At 39.4% G+C, this 19,119-nt stretch overlaps 2 protein-coding genes across 4 annotated transcripts in view; one reads left to right on the top strand and one right to left on the bottom strand.

Annotated features, from left to right (window-relative positions):
- The window catches only part of LOC143292490 (tubulin delta chain-like), an 18,821-nt gene extending 13,441 nt beyond the window's left edge, over window positions 1–5,380 (bottom strand). Inside the window, exons 1-6 of one of the 3 annotated variants that reach the window (XR_013056653.1) lie at window positions 5,043–5,269; window positions 4,518–4,613; window positions 3,161–3,213; window positions 1,870–1,948; window positions 1,620–1,678; window positions 345–486 (exon numbers count right to left, since the gene is read on the bottom strand). Coding sequence is in view for 2 of the 3 variants with exons in the window: in XM_076602825.1 (XP_076458940.1) it covers window positions 345–486; window positions 1,620–1,678; window positions 1,870–1,948; window positions 3,161–3,213; window positions 4,518–4,613; window positions 5,043–5,380 (767 nt within the window). In the remaining variant the exon portion in view is untranslated. Of the gene's footprint in view, window positions 1–344; window positions 487–1,619; window positions 1,679–1,869; window positions 1,949–3,160; window positions 3,214–4,517; window positions 4,614–5,042 lie in introns of all 3 variants that reach the window. The other 2 variants (XM_076602825.1, XM_076602824.1) reach the window with 2 other exon arrangements.
- On the top strand, window positions 5,279–19,119 carry LOC143292491 (leucine-rich repeat-containing protein 20-like). Its single transcript, XM_076602826.1, has 4 exons — window positions 5,279–5,414; window positions 6,609–6,752; window positions 7,287–7,454; window positions 8,022–19,119. The coding sequence occupies exons 1-4, from the start codon at window positions 5,348–5,350 to the stop codon at window positions 8,177–8,179; spliced, it is 537 nt and encodes a 178-aa protein (XP_076458941.1). The 5' UTR covers window positions 5,279–5,347; the 3' UTR covers window positions 8,180–19,119.

Below are 19,119 nucleotides of genomic sequence, written 5' to 3'. Positions count from 1 at the left end.
TACCTACCCCACAGCCAACCTGTCCTATAGCCCATTATCAGGTGCTTTTTCCTTATCTCCTAATGATAAAAATTCTTTACAAAATTACATGGAATCAGATCTGGACCAACCCTACCCAAATCTAATCAACCAATCACTGGCCCTCAGCCAGTCAACACTTCCACAAAACTTAATGCCAAGAAAATCTGCCTGCATTTTCTGTGATCTTGCTGACAAACAAAGACACACCAAAGTAGAAAAAAATATTCCCTCCTTGTCAGAGACGATATGAACTGATCATAATCCAGCCACAACATCCCACACATCCTGAGCCATGACCCTCACACACATACAGCTGTCATCACCTCTGCAGTGTGGCCAAACACATCAGGGCATTGTAATGCTGCAGGGGACTCTCCCCGCTGGCGCAGGGGGCAAAGGTCACCGACAGCAGGTGGTTCATGGGATAGTTGTCCCTCAGAGCTTCAGCCAGCCGTGACCCAAACCCTGACACACAGCAGCCACATTGGACATTACCCATTGGTCAACCAGTCACACTGCCTACAATCAGTCAGCCACATTACCTATAATCAGTCAGCCACATTACCTATAATCAGTCAGCCATATTACATGCAATCAGTCAGCCACATTACCTACAATCAGTCAGCCACATTACCTACAATCAGTCAGTCAAATTACATACAATCAGTCAGCCACATTACATACAATCAGTCAGCCACATTACATACAATCAGTCAGCCACATCGCCCACAGTCAACCAGCCACATTACCTACAATCAGTCAGCCACATTACCTACAATCAGTCAGCCACATTACATACAGTCAGCCACATTACCTACAATCAGTCAGCCACATTACCTACAATCAAACAGCCACGTTACCTACAATCAGTCAGCCACATTACCCATAATTAGTCAGCCACATTACTCACTATCAGTCAGCCACATTGCCCAGTCAACCAACCACATTACCCACAATCAGTCAGCCACACTACCCAGTCAACCAGTCACATTACCTACAATCAGTCAGCCACGTTACCTACAATCAGTCAGCCACACTGCCCATAATCAGTCAACCACATTACCCATAATCAGTCAACCCCATTACCCACAATCAGCCGCACTGGCCACAATCAGGCAGCCACATTACCAACAATCAGCTACATTACCAACAATCATCCACACCCACAAGTCAACCACATTACCCACAACCAGTCAGCCACATTACCTACAGTCAGTCAACCACATTACCTAGTCATTCAGACACATAACCAGCAATCAACCACATAACCCACAATCAGCCAATTTACTGACAATTAGTCATATCACCAATTAATCATCAGCCAATCACTTGCCTGTCAGTCTACCACTTTATATATCCCTCACGAACCAGCATCATTACCCATAAGTTAACAGCCAGCTACAGTACACACATCTCTAACATATACATGTGTCTCACACACACACAAGATATACATATAGCAAAAGAAATGCACGCACACACACACGCACACACACACACACACACACACACACACACACAACACACACACACACACAAACACATGCACGCACGCACGCACGCACGCACACACACATGGAGGGCAAAAAAGTTACCACCTGAGCCTGTTCCTCCACTCAGACTGTGAGTCATGATGATTCCTGAGAACATGTCACACCTGTAAACACAAAAGAAACAAGACTGAGCACGTCACCAGGTAACATGTATTTTTCACACCTGAAAACACACAAAACATGACACTGTAGGTTGCATAAGAGTAACATTTTGTTACACACACTCAAGTGCACATATATAAAAATGCACACACACACACACACACACACACACACACACACACACGAGTCTAACCTTTCAACCTCTGTCCTGACAGCATCCAGAGTGTTTTGCAGAAGATGATCATCCCCAGAACATTTCAGTCCATGATAACCTGCACGCACACACACACACACACACACACACACACACACACACACACACACATACTGAGTAACAAAATTAGTCCTAATTCATCCCAAATCAAAAGTGTTATAAATATTATCTCTGCATCTAATGGTTTTTTCCACTCACTTCAAATATTTCAACCATTTCACATGGTCTTCATCAGTCTGTTCAGGAGAAGCAGGCTGGATGGCTTCAATTGATCGGGCAATAAAAAACTCTTTTTTTTTTAAAGCATTATCATTGAAAATAATCATTTACTAGGACAATAAAAATGTGCACTGTCTTTCAAAATTATCATCCAGGATGTCTAGGGGCATAGGGGCGGACCCACATATCTTTCAGACATGTACACAAGAAAGACTGCTTCTTTTCCTTCTTCGTGTGTGGGCTGCAACTCCCACATTTGCTCATAATTATGAGTGAGTTTTTACGAGTATGACCGTTTCTGCCCCACCATATAGGCAGCCATACTCTGTATTCGGGGGGGTGTATGCTGGTTATGTAATTGTTTCCATAACCCACCAAATGCTGACATGGATTATGAATTATTAACGTGTGTATACTGAGGTGGGAATCAAGCAATCTAACGGGGAAAAAAAATCAATATGTATTTCAAGTAACAGAGGAAGGTCTGTTGGGTTTTTTTTTGGGGGGGTTTCAGTTTATGGAGAAAGGTACAGTTTGGGTTGTCCGTTGTTCTTTTTTTTTTATACTTAATACATTGTCACAATTATATATATATATATATATATAAAATCTATATATATATATATATATCAAGCCAACAATGTTGCAGTACAGAACATGGCTTTCTTAAAGTTGTTTGTTTTTGTTTTTTGTTGTTGTTTTTATTACTTTGAACTGAATCCAAATCAAGCCATTTCTTTTTGCATCACCTTTTCACAAACACTCTTTGGTTTCAGGTGGGTGAATAAATTCCAAGATGGAGCTGACAGCTGATGAGAATCACAAGAAAACACTCAGTCTGCTTTCTTTCCATTCATCACTCTGTATAAAATCTCTGTTTGCTTATTATTTCCCCTTATTCTTTTCATTCGTTTCTTGCAAACACTGATTTATCTCTATTTGCATTAGAGCTGTGAAACATTGTTTGCCACTAAGATCTATCATTGTCATTGTTTCTGAAAAAAGGCAGAAAAAAGTTCCATCTCTTTCTCTTTTTCTCTCTCCGTCTTACCTAATGCCCAGTTGGTTCCTCGTCCCCTCTTGCCTGCGATGATATTCTTCTCCCTGCACAGAAAGTTAAAATGCTGCTGTCAACTCTGTGGTTCAGGGAACTTCAGAAAGAATGGAAAAATAAGTAATTATATATATATATATATATATATATATATATTTATTTATTTATTTATATATATATAACAGGACAGGGACTTTGAAGGATGATTCAGCGCAATACTGTCAACTTCACAAGTCAGAAAATTTTAGGGTGAAAAAGGTGGTGGGACCTGGCTTGGAGATTTGATAATACAAAAGGAAATTTTCTTCCTAAAATTAAGTTTAAATAACATACTTACCGTGACCCACTAGTGCAGACTCTGGCATGGGTCTTACATTCCTGTCCTGTGCAAACTACTATCCGCCTATGCGGAGAAAACAAAAATAGCTACGGCCGATTACCTCCCGGAAGTAGGTAACCTCCCCTTTGTCCCCCTATATCCAGAAAAGTGCTCCAGGCACTTTACAAAACGCATAATATTCTACAAAACACATTAAACAAATGTCACTTGTACACACCAAACTTCAAACTTACACGCTTATACATCGATTGAATGTGGAAAAGCCTACTGCACACACTGACCAACAGTCATTTCCTTCAAGGGAGGGGAAAGGTTACGGTTAGGAGAAAAAAGAATGAAAATGTTAGAGTTATCTTGTGGGATTCATGACACATAGAAAGGTAGAGATGAGGACAGAGAATAAAGACATATATGACAACAGCCAATACATGAGTAATTATTAACCTTCAGAATCATGATGTCTTGGGGGAAAAGATATAGGATCCTGGATATGGGAAAAGATTGTTTAAGATTAAACTGTAATTACAACAATTATTCTTTGGTTTACTTTTCTCTACCACTCATTTACTAATTATTGCTAGATTTGGCCCTCAGGGCCTGACTATGTTGTGTTTATGCATTAATGTGGTGTAGCATATCTGGATCAGTCTGCACGTCTTGACACCTCCTTGAAATTGAAACTTAAACTTATTCATCATGCTAGCTGACTGGGAAATGTTAGCAACAATGGTTTGCTTTCATTTATGTACCTTTGTTTTAAGAGTAACAGTACTTATTCCTTGTTCAATATATCTCTTCTCTACATCTCACTTATTTTCCAAAACCCAGGAAGGAAGAGCATTGAAAATATGAATAGGAAGTTGTCTTCTGGGTTTGTTTCTCTGTGCATTTTATTTACCTGTGTGCAAGGTAATAGGAACAGCTAACTAGTATTGCTCTGTTTCTTGATGAGACACAGGCCTTTGTGATCATCATAATCATATTGGCCAGGTGTGTGATGACATACAAAACCACCTGATCTTGAGGACTTTGGGCAGATGTTTGATGACTTTGGGCTCACTGTCAACATGGACTGCTCTGTGCCATCCATCGTGTGATGTAAATGTTCGACTGAAATAAATAAATCACAATAAGGAATATTTTCTCTTCAAAACATCCGAAAAATTGATTAATAAACAAATTAAATTAGTACATGCTTTTAAAATCAGAAAAATAATTGTGTAGACCATAGTCTCTATACCTTCCAGTCAGAAGGCTTCTGACATCGAATGTGTTCCACCAGACCCCTGCATTATATATATATTTTTTTGTGTGTGTGTGTAAAAATGTGTGTGTGTGTGTTTACCAGTACAGCTCGTGTGTGTGTGTGTGTGTGTGTGTGTGTGTGTGTGTGTGTGTGTGTGTGTGTGTGTGTGTGCTTACCAGTACAGCTCATGTGTGTGTGTTTTACCAGTACAGCTCCTGTTCATCTTCGCTTGCGAAGGAGAAATAACAGCAACAATTTACAGTTTCGGCTGAGGGAAAAGAAAAGCAATCCACCTTTCTAGCGCGGCTCCATCTCTCTCAATACATTTCCAAAGGGGTTGGCTGACCTGATTACCACACTGCCCTACATGTAGAAACACGGTAGACATGACCTGCACTGGAGGTGTTTTCCCTCCCGAACGCGTCCATGGATTCGGCAAAAACTTTCTTTCCACCAGTAGAGTGATGTGCCCTTGGACAGGAAGATTAACTCTGAATGACTCATGTCGTAAACAAAACATGCAGATGGTGCTGTGCCAAAAGAGGACTTGACGACGCAATTTTCGCCTCATACTTCTGTACTGTGAATTTCTTCCATCATGGCAGGGGCAGGAGTGACCAAAGTTGTCCATCGGTGCGAAGATGCCAAAGAAAATGGAAATCTTGGTAGGTTCAGTTTTGTTGCCATCAGAATAGCTCTTTAGGAATGTTAACTTGTTGGCATACTTTCAGAGTGAAACATTCACTCCACCACTGATCTATGAACTTTTAGAATGTTATTTAGCAAATCGAAGAGAAATCGAATAACTACCCATTATCTGTGTACAGCATTCCAAAATTTGTTATTTATTTTGAGATCGGAAAATGCATCCTATATTCGGAAAATGCATCCTATATTCATTCATTCATTCATTCATTCTTCATCATCATCTTCTTCTTCTTCTTCAACTTCCTTCAGGTGAACATCTTCATCTTGTTGAACATTACTTCACTCTTAGGCGAAATCTTCATCACCAAAGAGCGTACAATTTCTTCAATCTAAAGAATTTGATCGCGACAAACGACAATCAGAAGAAAAAGAAATAGAGAAGAAGAATGTTAAATTGGTAAATTGTTTGTGAAAAACTCATCATTCCTGTACCTTTTTTCTATAGATTTTAGTAATAGATTCAACTTTGATAAAACCTACAGCATGATAGTGGAGGAAAACAAGTGCAGGTAACAATGAAGCAACTCTTCTTTTATTTTGAACTGACTTTGCAAAGGTGTATTTAGAAGATGAAAAAAAAAAATTATCAGAAATTTACAGTCACTAAAGTACAAGAGTTAATCAACTTCTTACAGTTATACTGGTATAATTTTCTTAGTACTTTCATCAAGTAGTCAATCATTACACTATGTTGAAACATTCAAACTGACATGCACTCAGCTCATGCAGAATTAGTTTGCAAGATACTATATTCTGCTGAGGCTACAATTCAAGAACAGGGTTAGTACTCTGACACGTGTAAGGAGGGAGTAAGGCTGCCGGCAATTTGCGCTCTCTCTGTGCTCGCATTCTTTCTTCCGGGATGCTGGGAAAGTCTGGAACCACCAGGCATAGGCGCTTGCATGTGTATACTTGAAGGCCATAGCACATTAGATAAAGATAAGATTAGATAAAGATTAGCTACATATTGATACTTAATCTCTGTAAATGTTATCAGTGTTTTCACAATACCTCCATCATAAAATCATGAAAATGTCATGTTAAACCATAGCAACTATACTTGAGAAAAAAATTTTTATTGATGATGTATAAATATCAAATTTATTGAGTGAAATTTCTGTGACTTATGTTGCTTCAATCTATTTTTGCAGATCTGTCAGAGTGTGAACTGGTTCATGTACCAGATGCTGTGTACATGCTAATGCGAAACACCACAGTACAGGTATGCAATTTGTCAGCCAATGTCCTTCGTCGTCTTCCAGCCAAACTGGCTGCCAAGTTCTCTTCTCTCACAGGTAAGAGACCCCAGACTGCTGTTGGGCGAGTGTGTGTGTGCGTGTACATGGATGTTTGTGTGTTCTGGATAATAGTTCAACAATTACAAGATAGATAGGAGAACCTTAAGAATCAGAATCTAGAGGTTTTAAAACTAATTGGTGTTGACAGATGCCATGGGGGAATCAGTGTCCATCTCCAGTTAAGTCTGCTCCATTATGATATATTTACTGGTACTCTGAGATTGAAGCTTGTTTGTTTGTTTCTTTTGCTGCAGTCTTGATTTTGGCACAGTGACAATTATATTGATGTGTAGTGTTGACCAAGTGGATACATATTTCACTCTGAGAAATCTTTTATCACTAAAGTTTCATCTGTATTGTAAATTGTGTAGAAACTTTAACTGGAGTGTGTGTGTGTGTGTGTGTGTGTGTGTGTGTGTGTGTGTGAGTGTGTGTGCGCATGGGTGTGTGTGTGTGTGTGTGTGTTTACAAGTGTATATATATTTTAGTAAGAGATGTCTACATTAACACAGCACTAACCTATGTGTGCAGAACTGTACCTGAATAGTAACCACCTGAGCAGCTTACCTGATGAACTGCGACAGATCTCTGGATTGACATCACTTGATATTTCTCACAACAAGTTTGATTCCTTGCCTGCTGTGGTATATCGGCTTGAATCTCTCCGTAAACTGAATGCAGAGAAAAATGAGATCAGAGGTGAGAAAGCACATAGACCTGTGCATTTTGATGGAGAACTGTTTCCCTGTGTGATTAATGCTGCTGGTTCTTCATTGGATACACCATGTTGAGTTAGCTGTCAAGTTCTCATACTCTGTTCTGGATGAGCAGTGTACAGTTCTTTTTAGAAACTGTGATGCTTGTGCTAATTTAGAACTGTCTCTACAGGGTAAGGAATTTTCATTGTGTGTATTGGAACCATCATGAATACTTAGTGGGCATTCTTTTGCAGGAATCACTGGTTCATAAGTAATGGCTGTTTCGTTTTGTTTTTTTTGTGATTGTGTAACATGAGTCAGAAGCATATTCCAGTCTAACACAAAAGAGACAGATCATTCAGAAACAATTTTAATGCCTGTAACAGATATCTTCACCCAAAATTATGATTTTGTTATTGTATATCCTACAATTAAGCCATCTGAAATAGCTTTTTAGTAACATATTCTCAGAATGATACACCAACAAATGGATCTTTGGTAACAAGCATGTAGTTCAAGGATGATTTCTTCAAGATCATGCCTTCAGAGTGACTACTTGGCATTTCAGATGTGAACGTCAGTCGCCTTAAAGCCATCAGCTCTCTGACCGAAGTCAATCTCCAGGACAACCCGCTGACCGATGATGTCCATCGCCAGCTGCTGGAGGTCACTGTCATCAGTGTGCTGCTGACCCCTCGTGATTCTGAGCTGGACGGAGTGGACTGATGTCACTTTGCAGTGTTCACTCACTGCGAACTCACTTGAACTCTGTGCGCTTTTTTTCCCCTGTTGACCTTAAAAAAAAAAATTGAACTCTTACTGTGAACTTGCGGGGTTTTTTCACTGTTGACCTTGAAACCAACACTTCTATTGACCTTCATGTCACTTCCAGTCTAGCTGTTGTCAGTACTTTCATGAGCTCCTGAAAAACTGTTACACTCAATTTGGGAATGCTCACTTAGGACACGCCACATGGCTTTCATAGGATACATTGTCATTGCAGGGGTGCAGCTGGAAAGATAAAATGTGGTTACAGGGACACCTGATAGTAGCAGTGTGCTTACAGTCACACAGTTCACACAGAGTGGAGAATGTTCACAGAGACACAGTTGACAGGGACAATTGTATTCACAGGTACATAAAAGACTGATGTGTTGTGGTTCAGGGACACAGTTGACAAGGACAAGTGTGTTCACAGGGAGATAAAGGAGTGGTGTGTTGTGGTTCAGGGACACAGTTGACAGGGACAAGTGTGTTCACAGGGTCACAAAGAACTGATGTGTTGTGGTTCACTGGGACAGTTGACAGGGACAAATGTGTTCACAGGGTCACAAAGAACTGGTGTGTTGTGGTTCACTGGGACAGTTGACAGGGACAAATGTGTTCACAGGGACATAAAGGACTGGTGTGTTGTGGTTCAGGGACACAGTTGACAGGGACAGGTGTGTTCACAGGAACATAAAGGACTGGTGTGTTGTGGTTCACAGGAACACAGTTAACATGGACAAATGTGTTCACAGGGACATAAAAGACTGGTGTGTTGTGATTACAGAGACACAGTTGACAGGGACAAATGTGTTCACAGGGACATAAAAGACTGGTGGGTTGTGATTACAGAGACACAGTTGACAGGGACAAATGTGTTCACAGGGACATACAGGACTGGTGCATTGTGGTTACAGGGACACAGTTGACTGGGTAGATGGTGTTTTCAGGGACATGTGATAGGAAGGAGTGTTTTTACAGTGGCATAGTTGAAAGTGTGGAGTGACAACACAGTCGAAGGATGAGTGCTTTTTAACGATGGACAACCGGCTGAAAAAAGTGTGTTTTGTATAAAACAGTGAAGAATGATACGGGATGGGTGACTGACAGGGCAGAGAATATTTAATGAGGGAATAGGAAAAATGGCGTGTGTGTACCTGGGTAAAGTGGTTATTGGGACAGTTGACAAAATTGAGAGTGTGCTTACTTAGGACAACTGGCAAGTGAATGGTTTAAAAGATGATATATATTAATTAATATATATGGGGTATCTTTTCACAGATGTGTGTTTGCATGCTCAATGTGGAAGGTGCTTTGCAGTTGTAGATACTGTCCCTTCCTTCAGGAAATTCTGCACAATTTTTTTTTTCATAATCCTTGGTTGTGTGCCTTCTTCTGATTGTAGTTTCCTATTGATTATGTATGTAGAGAATGTGCGTCTGTATAAATAGAGTATTGAATAAATAAAAAAAACAAACGCAAAATCATCATATTGGCATTTTGCTGCTATTTCAAACTTGATCAGCGGATAATAGATGTAGCTAGTTATATTACTCCTTCAAGATGCCATCACTTGTAAACACAAAAATTCTTGAGATGTTAGGCTCACTCTTTAAGAGAATTATTGAGTCCCATGTATTTTTTTTTTTTTTTTTTTTTTTTTTTTTTTTTTTTTTTTTTTTGCTGCCCCATCATCTGCGCTGTTTCAGTGGCATTACTCCCACGCCGCTCATTTAGATTCCCCCATACACGGCCACACCCGGGTTCGTCCGTTGCAGTTCCAGCGTCGGCAGTCCACAGGGAACCATCGATGTTAGGTCGCCCGGAGGCCACACACCAGAGGAGACCCTGCACTGCTGCTGAGTCACTTCGGTGGTGTTCAGTGGTGCCTGTTCTGTTATAATCAAAATTTTTGATAATTAATTGAACAGCTGTAGTAAAAGCCCATTCGTGTGCATACAGTGAACATGGGTGTAGCAGCCCATGAACGAAGAAGAAGAAGAAGAGCTGCAAATGTTATAGAGAGAGATAATTCTGATGGCGGTGAAGAGGTTGCAGAACTGGTAGATATCAGGTTTTCACATGGTTTGATGAACAAGTGTGATTGTGTTGTAGTGAATGATCTGTGCCTTTTGGGTTATTTTTTTGCAGCGTTTATTTTTTAAAGATTGCTTTTTAGCATAACATCTTTTTTACACTTGGAGTTTTGATCAACAGTTGCTTGCATTATACCTTTTTTTACATCCATTTTTTTTCTTTATAGTTGTCTTCATTTGTGTTATATCTTTTTTTTTTTTACACATGGATTTTTTTTCATAAAGTAGTCTTCATATGTGTTGTATGTGAATGCATGCTCAGTGTGTGTTTGATCTGTGTCTCATTTGAGTAACCTGATACTAAGCATCGCAAATCAAATTTCTGCACAACAGTACTGAATATATCTGTTATCACTTTTCTAATCAAAGCATTTCCAGACATCTCTTTGGATCTTTTATTTTTCAGTATGCAGAATGATTGATTAGAACAGCATTGCTTGTTTTTATTGATTTTGTGAAGCATAACAGAGAAGCATTGTAAAGAAATGTAACCAGAGAAAATTCAGAGCAAGGCAGTGTGTCAAGGCAGCCCAACATTACACAATGCTGTGGACTGGCAAGAAATCACTGTACAAAGCAGGACGTGAGGCAGGTAGACAGGGGGAGTTTGATGTATTTCGGGAAAGCACAAATACTGTCACCTGTTGTGATCTAGTTTATCTTTTAATGGCCTTACTCTGTTACTGTCTTGCCAGGTCAGTAGCATTATGATAATTGATAATTTGTCAGTCTTGCCCATGGGCATCTTCCCAAACATCTTTCTGAGCAGTTGGGATCTCTTCATTTTCACATCCATTATTTCACTGTCTGCATACCTACACTTTGCTTGTGTACACATCTCATGTGTGAGATGTGGTTCGCTGTTTGAGAGGCCTGTGGTTTGGGATCCCCACCTCGCCTCAGTTTGATCTGTCAAGATGTGTTATTTGGAACTCAAAACTGATTATCTGTTTCATCTGTTGTGATCTCACAGTCAGCTATTTTCATCACTTCACTTTCTATTCAGTCTGGTGCAAGCTATAGCTGGTAGGTTTGTTGGCCCAATCTTGTGGCAGACACAGTACTAAGACGCCCCCCAGACCTGTTTCAGGCTCAGACAGTCAGCAAGACTTGCTCCCATCATCACTGAGCACTTGGGCCAACCGTGAACTGGATGTTGTGCATATTCTGTCTGGCATTGAACCTTTTTTCATTCACATTGTGTTCTTGACAATATTACTGCACAGCTAGCATTTGTACCCATCTTCCTCAGAAGAAGTCTGTGCTGTGCTGACTTCGCATGAGGCACACTTTTCTTACTCATTCTTACTTGTTAAAAGCGGAAGAGGCCCCTCAATGTATTCCCTGTGACGAGCCTCTCACTGTGAAAAACATGCTCATTGACTGCTGGGATCTGCATGACATTAGACATAGACATTACACAGCAGATTCTCTGAAGACTTTGTTTCGTGATGTCCCTCCATGGACACGAACAGACTTCTTGAAAAAAGTGAACATTTTTAATTAGATAAGAATGTTTTAAACTCTGAAAGCTTTTTAAACTTTTTCGAGTGAAAAGCTTCAAGCAGTGACCAGGTTTTTTTTATTGATCTTTTTTACCCTTAACTTGAAATAGATGCTAACATGGCGATAGCCTTGAGATGGCCTTAGTGGTCAGCGAGGCTCTAAGCACCATAATTTGATTTACTTTGACCCTTAACATGGAGTAGATGCTTATGTGGCGATAGCCTTGAGATGGCCTTAGTGGTCAGCTCAGAGTTTTAGCTTGATCTTAGGGTTATGTATTTCACTACTGAACTTCTCAAGGCTTCAACCCTCAATGAATATCAGAATATAGACCTCCATGCCAGATTTATCACTTAGATCTGCAGTGGTGTAGTGGGTCATTGTCTAATTAATGCATGCTAATCATTTGAATTTGAAGAGTCTTCACACCTCCAAACTAACTAAAACAAGCTTGGATGCTGAAAATCATGTGAGCTTAATGAAAGGCTTATCTGTGCAGCACTTTGACGGAGTAAGCAAATGATTTTGCCCTCTGTGGACATCACTTGGACTTTCATATGCTAGATTTATAAAGATCATTGATCAACAAATCCAGTCATATCAAATCTGTGACATGTTCATTATAGCACAAATATGTTTCATTGTATGCTACTGCTGAAATAAAACCTTCATACAAAGATCAGTTTCCAACAGCTTGAGGAAGACGCACATCATTTTTCTGAAAACCCCATAAACAAGAAAACTAATTAACAATATTCAGGTAGAGGACAATGACAGTGATCATGATCTAAATAAAAATCTGTTGATGCTCCGATACAATCATCCTTTTTTTTTTTTAAATCGGATATGTAGGAAAGCCATCCAAATTGAAAATGACAGCAGTTAATAGAAGTGAAATAATAAAGAATTTGAGCAACAGGGAGCCATGACAAATCAGTCTCAGGAAAAATCAGACTCAGGAAAATTTCCCTTCTCACTCTTCTCAACTTGTCAGCCGCCTTTGACACGATAGACCATTCAATCCTTCTTTCCCGTCTTCATTTTACATTTGGTATCAACGGCACTGTTCTAAACTGGTTCAAATCTTATCTCACTGATCGATTCCAGTCTGTCATTGTTGATCATTTCCAATCTGAACCCGTTAAAATCGAACATGGAGTCCCACAGGGATCTGTTTAAGGCCCAGTGCTCTTCACACTGTACACTGCTCCTCTCGCTGAAATTATCAACCGCCATAATGTCAGTCATCATTCTTATGCTGATGACACTCAACTCCAGAATAGTGATACCCCTGAAAAATTGTTTTCGCTCTTGCAAGAAACATCCAACTGCTTCCTGGACATTCAAAACTGGATGACTCGAAATAAGTTACAATTGAATGCGGACAAAACTGAAGCAATGATCATAGGAACTAAACAAAAGCTGTCTTCCATCACAGTTGACACAATCAAACTTGGCAGTACATCCATCCCTCTTTCCACGTCAGTCAGGAACCTCAATGTTGTCCTTGACAATACACTGTCCATGCAAAAATTTATCAGTCAGACATGTCAGTCCTGCTACTGTCAACTGCGGCGCATCAGTGCCGTCCGGAAATATCTGTCCACTGACGCAACATCTAGACTTGTCGTTTCTCTCATTCTCTCTTGCCTTGACTACTGTAACTCTCTATTGTCTGGTTTGCCTGCTTCATCCATTCAGTTCCTTCAGCGCATACAAAACTCTGCTGCCTAACTCGTCCACAGAAAGAAAAGATCTGAGCACATCACTCCTCTGTTGCAACATCTCCACTGGCTCCCTGTCTCACACCGAATAAAGTACAAGATCAGCACTCTATGTTATAAATGTATTCACAAAACTGCCCCTTCCTATCTCTGCGGCTGCCTTCACCTCTACACTCCATCTTGCTCACTACGATCGGGTTCGGTTTCACTCTGTTTACGCATACCCAGATTCAAACACTCGACTGTTGGTCGCCGTTCTTTCTCTGTCTCTGGACCTTGCAATTGGAATGAACTTCCTCTTTCGCTTCGTCAAGTCTCCATTCTCAGCTCTTTCAAGTCTGGCCTTAAAACACACCTCATCCCAAAATAGCCTCCCTTGCCTGCCCTTCCTTGTCTTTAGTTTCTACAGTTTTAGAGTAATGCATGCGTGTGAATGACTGGTGCGAAAGCGCTTTGATTTGTCTCTGCACAAGATTCAGTGCTATATAAATACCATTATTATTATTAATATAAATGAGCAGATGAATAAATAGAGATAGATGTTACAAGTTCTGTTGTTTGGTTATTAGTGTGGTTGTATAATATTTGATTTTCCTGTCCTGAATCTTTGACATGCCGCTTTACCGAAGAAAAGTTATAATTTCCGTAGTTTCCCCAGTTTAGGTAAGCCATAGTGCCTGACAGGTGTGTTTGTATATTGCTGGTTTGGTAGAAGATCTGTTTGGCATGCTTCTTGCTTCGAACAAAGGATTCAGAGGCTTATTTAAATCAAATTCATGTCAGTCCAGTCAAACCAAATTGAGAAAAAATGTTTACTGTGTGCAAAGCTCAAGAGAAAGCATTGTTGGATACACTATCCATCATTAAGGCTGGAGTATATATATATATAGCTTTTCATACATACTGATATCGCAAATACACAGTTATTAGATCTGAATGGAAATTTTGTTCAGCCAATTTCAATGGTGGTGTCTCAGTTTTCAGGGATAGTATTTTGTTGAACCAGTATTCACACTGTGTTGAGATCTGAACTGACATAAGTTTATCATGCCAGCATACATTGTGAATCAAATTCAGTACTATGCCTCTGTGTGTGTGTGTCTGTGAGAGAGAGAGAGAGAGAGAAAGAGAGAGATTCTTTTTTCTTTTCATTTTTTTTCTTCTGCTGGAGTCATATTGATGTCTTTTTGTCAGAATACAGTTTATTTACCTGTTCTTGGTCTTATCAATGTTGTCATGTGATCAGGGGTAAACATTTTGCATCAAAATGTTATTGACTGGAATGTGAATCATGATGACTGATTATGATTTCTTGTGCTGGAGATGTATAGGCACTGGAATGTGATCAGAACAGAAGACATCTTTATCAGAATTTATTGATCACAATTGAAATCTCTCATGCTAGAATCATATTATTACTGTCTGGAGATCAGAAAGGAAACTTATTTTTTACTATAGTTGTTTCACTATACCTGTGATCAGAACTTAATTTCAATTTCCTTTTTACTCAATTTGAAAAAAAGTATAAACATAATTATATTTTAAATTTAACTTAAGCTTTCATTTTATATGTATGATGGATGGGAGCAGCATCTTTATGGCTGGAATACAGCATTACACATCTACAAGACATGTGGCATGAATCATGTCAATGTCTTGCTACTGAAGATATGTCTCATCTCACAGGTCAGCATGGATGCAGACATGCTTGCGTTTTTCGTCCTCTTTAGGCAGATACTGATCATCAGTCATTATGAATATTTCCAAGGTTTTTATTTCACCCCAGTGACAAAGGGGTATGTTTTGAAAGTGTTCATCATCCACATGATAAAGTGTTTTGTTGTTTGTTTGTTTTTAGATAAGTGAGAGTGTCTAAAGTTGCATTTATCTTTTGCTCCAGTGTACCTAGAGACTGAACCAATATCTCCTTATTGGAAGTATGCAGAGACCCCAGGAATTTTTGTGATCAGATGGCAAGCAATACACGTTCAGTATGTTTGACCAAATGATTGGAGGTATGTTGTATTTTGTTTATTGTGGAGTTGGAAAAATCTCCTTTTGGTAGTTCCATGTTTATTTAGCAGTTGAGCACATCAGCAGTTGTCTGTTGGATGAAACAAAATCATGTATCTGGCTATGCTTGCATTTGTTCCACACATTGCAAAGTATTTGATAAGAATATGGAGTTATACATTTGCATGATACTTATGTTTTATATTACATCAGTAAACTACTGAAGATGCTTGGCTTTTTCCTCTTTCTTTCTTTGAGTTCTTTTTTAACCAGTAGAGTGCCTATAAGACGTCAGCTGACGTCCTACAAAAAGTATTGCCATAGTGCCTAAAAGACGTCCACTGACGTCCTGCACATATTCCGTTTTTACCTTCATTAAAGTTTGGTTCAGTTCACATAAACAGGCTTTGAACAGTTAGTTTGATGTGTTTGGATTATAAAAATACTACTTAAATGAACTTACATCAGGTAGAAGACCTCTTCTACTCAATAACAGTTTGCTAACTGACCATGTGATATGCACATGGAAAAGGGGGTTGCATCATGTGCAAACAAATGCAATGAAAACTGTGTCCAGAAAAGCAGACAGTCACAGTCAGCAGATTTACACAATTCTGAAAGCTCTGCTTGTGATCATGGACGGATTTCACAATGGAGAAGGATCTCTCTTATCTGATGATTGGTTTGAAAACGAAGGTGATTGACAACGACAGTTAAGAAACTAACAGCCCATTTTATTGTAATTCAGTCTGTCCATCCAATCAGACAACGTTTTTGAACAACTGGCTATGACTGACAGAATCTGTGCAGCCAGTGTTAGAAGGAGGGAAGGAGAGGGAGAGGAGTGATGTAAGACGATAGGTCGAATGCCAGCTAGAGGTCATCAAGGGGGCGTGGCTTTTGGGAAGAGTGAACTCACATTTCTAAGCAGACAAAAGGCAATCGACAACCGCCAATGCCCCACGATTTCCACGAAACGCAGTGCTGAACCTGCACTGGCTGTGAAATGTGTGCTTTTTGTTTTTAATGCTTTTTTTTTTCGCTGAATCAGAGGGATGGCTTGTTTGAAGAGGTGGCAAGCAGGATGCTCAGTAGACAATTTAATCAGCCCACGTGCAGCTTGATAAGGAGTGAACATCATCAAAGAACTTCACCCTCTCACTTGCAAACGCTCTTTGCTGTCAAAAAGCTTGCCAGTTCAGTTTCTGGGACTGTGATTAACCTTTTTACGTTGACTTTTCTCACTTTTGTCATTATTGGGACACTGATTTACTTACATGTCTGCAAGAGCTGTGATTTGTTTTCATAAACTTACAGCCTGTTTTAATTTATTCTACAGGTATAATGTGACAATAGGCTTGCTATTTTTAGCTGTATTTTGTTTCTTTTCTGTATGGACGTCATTATGTAGAGGTGGAAACAGACTTTTTTGTTGCACAAAAATTATGATCTTTACATGCCTGAACAGTTACCTACAATCAACCTAATTGGGATAAAAAGCTCAGAATCATAATCTGTACTCATTTTCCTTCACAAAAACGTTTACTTTCTTTCTGTATCGCCCATAGCTTTTGTGCTAGAATTTTTTGTGATTTATTACCCCCAAATCCTCAAAATTCCCTGGCAAGGGAAGAGCACTTTTTTTTCTTTTTCTTTTTTTTTACAAACTTCTCTGGCACTGAACTGGTTAAAGAAGTTGTTAGCAAATAAATGGACATTTTTACACTTTGGAGTTACTGTACATATTGATGTTGATTAAAAAAAAAAAAAAAAAGAGTACTTCTGTTTTTCACTAACATTTCATAACACAGAATAGTAACAATATGAGATGATGTTTCACCCAAACTGCTAGATAGTATTATTATGATAATTCTTGAGTGATGATCATTGTTTGATGAGTATTTTCATATCCATTTTGATACTTTCAAGTGACTATACAGCTATATATGTGACAAATGCTTTTTCTGTGATTTGTTGTATTCTTTTCTCTGCTTGTCTGGGATATTTACAGGGTATGATCAACAACAAAAATATTGCTAATATACTCATTCATGTATGCTATATATGTGTGTTACTTTGTAATATGGTGTTGTATCGCTAGAAAGCTCCATGTTCAGCATGTGTGTTACTTTACATTAAGTGTTGTGATTCCAAAATCCTACAGTGTCCTTCATATTATCTTATAGTACATACTGACATATGCACAGTTATAATGTTCTCAAGCAAGTACATGTGTGTTGTTATGCAAACCATTTTGTAAAACTAGCATCACAAGTGAATCTGTGTTTCCCTCGTTTCCCTCCTAGGAGATGCTGGGAGCCTTTTTGTGTTAACAGTATCCCTACCTCCTTGAAATTCTGTGCTGGATTTCCTTCTTCTCTCTCTCTCTCTCTCTCTCTCTCTCTCTCTCTCTTTTAATCCATGTTTTTGTCTCTCTTTTTTTTCTCATCTTCTGCCTTCCAGATCAATTTAACACACACACACCCTTTTTTTTTGGGGGGGGGGGGGGGGGTGAGGGGGGGGTCTCTCCATATCCTGTGTAATTCTTGAAATCAGGCATTCTGTCTGTGGTGGTGTTTTTATTGTTTACTTTTGTTGTAATGCCTGCATGCCAATCAATGTTCATCCTATGTCATCATGCAGTGCTGTGTTGCAACACTTTCATGCTACTCGCAGTTTATGTTCGCTGTTGGATTTGTTGTAATGCTGATTACTCTCTTATCATAGTGTGATGCTTTAATGCTTGTTTTCTATTCTGTATTGTGTCAAGATAGTGACCAGCACTCATTCATGTCAGGACACACAGTCGTGATGTGAAAATGGAGTCATGATATTGACCAGTGTTCCCTTTTGTGACGATGCCATCCAGCATTAATAATGATATATTGTACTTATATGGCACAAACTCACCATATAATTGGCTCTAAGCGCCTCACGTGAGACAGTACACATACAACAGTCATAGTGCATTAAAGCACACAAGAGCAGATGAGGACAAAGAAGTGGAAAAACAAAATATATATACACCAAACAATGCCACAATTGCAGATATGAATAATCGCAGGAAAAAGGCACAAAATAAACACACACACCGACCCACACACACACACACACACACACACACAGAGCAAACACCGACCCACAAGCACACACACCACAGGAATACTCCAATGGAGGGTGGACACAAGGGGAGTGTACAGGGTGGGAGGAGACAGACAAAGGACTATGCTTCCTCACATCATAAGACCATTTTGAACAGGTAGGTTTTGAGTTTTCCTCTGAAAGAGGACAGAGCGTTCAGCTATGACTTTCAGGGCAGACCAGCAGTTGGTTGTATCAGGATTATGACAGTGTTTTTCTGAATGTCACAGTGTGGGTACTACTGAACAAATGGTGTTGCTTTCACAAAAATGTATGCAGTCTCCACATGAATGTGTGAGGAGGATCAAGCTGATGAGTTTGCTGTCCACAGGAAGTCATGTGTGGGTTTCACTGTTAATACAAATGGACGTGGTATAGGTCTGTATGTATGCATGAATTAAATTGTGTGCCTCCAAATCAA

This window comes from Babylonia areolata, chromosome 18 (genome assembly GCF_041734735.1).
Source record: "Babylonia areolata isolate BAREFJ2019XMU chromosome 18, ASM4173473v1, whole genome shotgun sequence".
Taxonomy (NCBI): Eukaryota; Metazoa; Mollusca; class Gastropoda; order Neogastropoda; family Buccinidae; genus Babylonia; species Babylonia areolata.
This window is presented reverse-complemented; position numbering and strand designations above follow the sequence as displayed.